This window comes from Fulmarus glacialis, unplaced genomic scaffold, assembly GCF_000690835.1.
Source record: "Fulmarus glacialis isolate BGI_N327 unplaced genomic scaffold, ASM69083v1 scaffold3050, whole genome shotgun sequence".
Classification (NCBI taxonomy): domain Eukaryota; kingdom Metazoa; phylum Chordata; class Aves; order Procellariiformes; family Procellariidae; genus Fulmarus; species Fulmarus glacialis.
The window spans coordinates 90183-96182 of NW_009187013.1; the positions used below are offsets into that span (position 1 = coordinate 90183).

General features: G+C 39.7%; 1 protein-coding gene across 1 annotated transcript in view; it reads right to left on the reverse strand.

Moving 5' to 3' along the window:
• ATRN (attractin) overlaps positions 1-6000 on the reverse strand; it is a 117634-nt gene that overhangs the window by 88610 nt on the left and 23024 nt on the right. Inside the window, exons 9-11 of the mRNA XM_009573463.1 lie at positions 5487-5730; positions 3831-4014; positions 2032-2186 (exon numbers count right to left, since the gene is read on the reverse strand). Coding sequence (XP_009571758.1) covers positions 2032-2186; positions 3831-4014; positions 5487-5730 — 583 coding nt within the window. The remainder of the gene's footprint in view (positions 1-2031; positions 2187-3830; positions 4015-5486; positions 5731-6000) is intronic.

A 6000-nucleotide genomic window follows, 5' to 3' on the forward strand; every position in this document is an offset into this window, starting at 1 on the left:
GGTAAATAAAGCGAGTTACTGCAGAAATAAGTTTTAATGGCAAAGGTTAAAGAGAAGACCTGGTTTTGCAGCCTTTATTTTAGACTGCATTTTAATTTCAGTCTTCTCCAGTCTTCCAACCATCACTATGATCACTAAGATGTTACCTTCATCAACAAGATGTTAAAAATGAGCAAATTAGCCAAATACTCCCTACTTTTATAGCATGCTAAGACAGCCAATTACTAAGCCTCTCCTCCTCCGTATCAATTGACCTTGCTGCTTGGTTTTCTCCTGGGTAGCTTGAGCCTTGGAAGCACCAAGGGATAAATAACAAACACATAAGCACGTTAATATTAAAGATGTAATAGCCATATCTATCTGTGGTGGCATGGCCACAACGGTCTGATATTTACAATGCTTCACCACAGTATATGGGCTTATTCCCATGGAGACCAACATGAACACGATCAATATAATTACTGCAGAGGTCATGCACGAAGAACCACCAAATAGGTGTTTCTGCTGTGATCAGCCAGCACCCTAACGTATTCCTGGTAGTGCTCCTGGTCCAATCGGATAAGGCAAATCATGCATAAGGTGTCCTGCCATGAAAAGAAGAGAAAAACTGGTCTTTTTTTCTGAAAAAAAGCTGCTCTTTCCAGGCTGAGAGTCTCTGCCCTAAGGAATGAGGGTAGCCAAGAGCACCAGAACACCTCTTATCCCTGTCATGTGAAGTGCAATCAATGCAAGCTCTAACTCTCAGTGTAAAACTAGTAAGGACTGGGCAAGTTGACTACAATGCTTATTTCATGTAACAGGAACCTGCTTGTTAACTAAACTGAATCAAAATTAACATCACTATTGACATATTTTGTCAAATTAATGCAATTTGTGTTTTACACACAGTTCAATGGTCAGGGAAGATAGCAAAATACAGCAAGAAAAATCTATCACTATTGCTATGCAAGTTTAAAAAAATTTCTCTGTCCCTGACTGTCAAAACACCTCGTTTTAAATGTTCTTCAAGAAAAAAATCTCAAAATAAAGCTAGCTAGGAGCACACAATAAATTCCACAGGGATACAACCTGAAATCACAGGAAGCAGAAGGGAATGATCCCTGTAACAGACCACAAAATAGCACAAGGATGGCAATGAAAGTAATCTGCTGCTGAAAGTAATCCATTTGCTTGCATATTCCTTTCACAAACCAGGAGTGACATCTCAGTGGACAGTCACTCTGAGAATTCAGGTTTACATGATTATTTCAGAGAATCAATCATGAGAGCCCACATTTAAGGAATTCTGAGAGCAGACGGTAGAATGTGATATGAGTACAGAATGGTGTTTTTCTTCAGTGTGAATTATCTGGATATGCACGCACCTTCTTTTATATAATTTCTCCTCCTTTTCTTCTTAAATGCCTAGTCTCTGGACTCCAAATTCACAAATAAATGCTGCCCTCTTCTGGCTCTTCAAACTCATCAAAAGCCAATCCTTCCAAATAAAACCTAATCATTTGGCTTTATTGTTAAATAGTGCTTATGGGGATATTTATGCTTATAAAACGTACATATAAACAAACTGACATTACAAACAGCACAGCCAAACAAGTCAGCCAGCCTGCAGTTAAAACAAGAACATGCAACGTACAAGTTGAGCTTCAGCAGGGTCCAGTGCTTGTAACTGTCCTAACAGCCTGCATTTTTGATAAATCATAGACTAAAACACACTCAAAATATCAGGATAGCTTTATAGCTGAGGCAATAGAACAATACGCTTTCCATTTAAGAAATAATTTTTAATGCCCAAGTTTGTGTATAAACTATTGACCAAATAACTGCTGCTGTATTTGCCTAGAAATCACTGCACCAGCTCATTTGCTTGGTAATGTGTAGCAGGCTAAATGAGCCTCTCCCGATTACACATTCTTCTGCAGTATGCTTAGTAGCATTTGGTATAATATACCCAGCATGTAAGTTAGTCTTCTTGAAGACAGCTCTTTTTGAACATCCAAGAACTTTTTTATTATTATTTCCGCAAGAACTTACCAATATCATATGCCATAAAATCTGAAGAAAAGCACTTTGCGCCGTGGCTCATGGAGGTGTCATTGTGCGTGTTTCCTCCAAACACCAGCATGGTTCCACTCATTATCACAGCCGTGTGCAAATAGCGAAAAAATCTACTGTCTTTAAGAATTGTCCTTCAGAAATAAACATATTCATATTAGTGAAACTGATTAGTACCTGGCAAAGACAAAACAATCCATAAATCCAAGTTGAAGGTTTCAGGGTTGCAGGGAGCGGGGCGGGGGAGGGATAGTATTTAACTACTTTTCCTAATGAGATATTTAACAACTTCTTTTCCAGACCGTTCAATTCCTCCTGTAATTTCATTCTCTTCTCATCTGCTTGCCAATTTATAGGAGAAATATATCTATGAAAACCTCTTTCCAAAGCTATGGATCTTAAAATCATCAATTCCTTCCCTAGGGATTATGAAGTTTTCACACGAACTGGGCTTTTGAGCACAGTCAGCTAAACCTGTTGATACAGACACTGCCTGGGAGGACTCCTATATTTTATAATACCTCTGTTTTTATAGTAGCCTAAAGAATTCTTTCAAACGGGGCATCACCTCTTGCTCAAAACTAACAAACCTATTTTAAGGAAATCTATGCAGCTGCTGATAACAGAGCCCCACAGCTTAATACCTATAAAACTCAATGCCTCATCCATGACTAAATCATGTGAAGCATTAATCATACTAGCCACTGACCTCTGACCTTTAATCAGCATGATTAACAGCACCGCACACACAGAGTCACCCGTTGTAGAGTTTCCCTACTATTTTGAGAGGGTGGGATTGCAGTAAAACCCTGACGCGACCACATCTGTGTCACCAAAAAAAGCATAGATAAAGATGAGCAGACACTCCTACGCGCCTCGCTGCAAGGCGACTGCTCGCCTGCTCTGACAGTCCTCACGAGACTGACAAAATAAAATGCGACGAAAGGAGGTTGGAAGTCACATTTGTGACATTTTCTGCCTATTCAGCCAGATTTTCCCACTCCACAGCTGAACTGGAGGATCAAATGAACCCAGAAAGCATGGTTATTACTGCATGTACAATGGCGCAGGAAGGAAGGTTTTTGGAAATTGGTCACTAGTTACTTTATTCATCCGTATAGACTCAGAAACAGTTGTTGCAGAAATACAAGCTATTTTAAACTCTCAAAAAAAGGTGATATGCTGACTCAAATTTACACGTGTTAATGCAAAAGACAGTCTCCTTTTTGTGAGGAGCTTTTAAAAACAACTTTAAGAAAAACACAGAATGGAGGAGAATTTATTTCACCTCCATAGCTCAAAGTTGTGAAGTTTTGCTACAGCTTTTAAATAAAACTCACCTTTGGGCAGAAACAAATCACAGAAGATTTCAGCTTAAGAAATTAGCGTTTCAAGCAGTTACAGAGCCAGAAGAAAATGGGGTTATAATAGAAATTCTTTTGCGGTCTTAACTCCAGAATGAATTATCACTCATTTGACTGCAGTAACTGCACTCATATGCACAGTCTGTACTCCTGGCAAGAAAATCCCATCAAATATTTTTCTTTTCAGCTTTAATACAACAATAGATTAAAATGGATTTCTTGGCTCCTTCACAGCCTTGATTATATGTGATTATGAGATTCTCTATTCATAAAGCGACATAAAAATAAGATACAAGAGCACACTATCCTGAATGCAGGTAACTACATACTACTGTACCCTTATCAAATACCCCATCCTTTTGTACACTACAAACAAAAACGAGGGGGTGGTATACAGGAGGAAGAACTACTTACCACATATGGGAATCAACTTCATATTTGTACAAGTCATCTGCTAGCCTGTATTTGTTGGCACTGAACGCTTTGTAACCTCCATGGATATAAATTGATCTTGTATTTGGATCATAAACACTACTGTGGCCATACCCTCCTTGCACCAAAGCTCCGCTCGTCTGTAAAATGTTCCATGTATTTGTGGCTGAGAAATGAAAAACGTGAGTGACAAAACATCGTTAATTTATCTCCATTAATAACTTATCAACAAATCTGGTGGTGAAACAAATTGGGTTTCCCCTGACTCAGTTCTAGACGCTGTCTCTATCACTTCATATCCAAAAATATTCTCCTTCAAGGAGTTTGTTGTCAAGAAGTATTGTCAAGTATTTTTAATTAGACCAGAAACATCTCTTCTACAGTCATTTATTATATTTTGCAGACAAGCTAAGTAAACGAGAGATAAAAAGTACAGAAATAATATACCGCATTTCAATGACATGAAAACGCCAGCACCATGGTTCGATTTGGAATGGTACCCAAGAGTACTTTCATTTTATATGTATATAAAGTCAGACTGAAGCCAAGTTAAGTATGACTGTGAAGAACACTGCAGTTAAAAAATAATATGTGATTAATGGTCCTATATCTCACTCACTAAAATAACATTCATTTGAAGCACTTTAGACATAACACAATGGCAACTGAAACAAAAATGCTAAATTACACACCAAATCTCTGTAGCAAGTGCAGAATGAAACCCTACACAGGCTTCCTAACTCCAGGGCAGATCAGCCACACAAAAGGCAAAGGAATTGAATAGCCTGCAAGATCACATGTGGGAAAAACAGAACAGTAGAAAAACAAATCACTGCCCCACACATCCTGGTTTTGTCTAGCTTCTTCCTAAAGAAAGCTCGCTCATGTGGACACCAGCGAACCAGAGTAGGCTCCAGCAGATCCTCTGGATCAGGATGACTGAAGGACAAGGATAACAGGTCAAAAAGTGCAGATAGGGCCACTGTTTCTGACAATAACCTGTGCATTCACATTGTGAACTTCCGGTCCTTAACTATGTTCGCTACCTGGTCAGTGGAGCAAGGGACATGCCTCCAGAGAGCCACTTCAGAGCGGCTAAGTTAGGTAGAAGTTCAGTTCATCTGGTGAGCTTCCTACACTTCTCCACTGATGATACTGGAGTCAGAGTTTGGTCTATTCCCAGAGATATGGGACCAATGGAAGTCCACAAAGTCATTCCCTGTTCCCCTAAGCATTCGCTAATCACCACTAGCGGAGACAGGGGTATCAGGTTAAGTGGATAGCTGGTCTGAATTGTTACAGCCATTCTTGTTTTTGCAGGATACAAAAAATAATTTCAAAAGTGTTTGCTTTGTCAGAGGGAGAGAGGAAAACTAATTTAAATTGTCCCACAGCTATCCTGCTTTGTCCCTCAACTACAGCTTTTTTGTCTTTGGGACCTAACAAGCTATATAAAGCTGGAGGCACATGGCTGCCTGCTGACTGTTTGTGTTATACAAACATTGGAAGTTAGACTGAATTTCTTGTAAATACAAATAGAAGAATGTATCTGTCTTTGTTTTGCTATCTGAATATGGATCATTTAAATAATTTTCAAACCGTTAAAATTGAAGCCAGTGGTAACTGGGCCCCACTCACCCAAGTTGTACTCCTGGACATTGCTGATATACCCGTAAAGAGGGCAGTGCCCAAAGATGACAAGCATGACCGCACTGCCGTCTTGCAGGGTGACGATGTGTGCTGAGTGGCCAACAACAGCGTACTGCTCCTTGGCTTTCGGCATCACTTGAGCCCAGGTCTGGGTGGGAATGTGGAACATCCACAGCTGGCTGGTCACGTTCCCCGTCGCATCTATTTTTCCACCATACATGTATATCTCATCCTGAAAGAAGTTAGATTTAAAATGAGGCCAACAAGTTTGGCATTTAGCAAACAGCTAATATGTAAGTAATGAAGTTATTGTATTTTATCTTCTCTCAGCCCAAGTTTTTCTCCTCTCTCAAGGAGAAACATATCTCCTTCACCAGTCACATTGGATATGAAAGCGTGAACCATGACTGCCAGGGTTTGTACCCAAGTCCGTAACGTCAGAATACCTTCACCACACACATTTCACTTACATCAGGGTATGGAGGGGAAAGAGAGCGTGTGG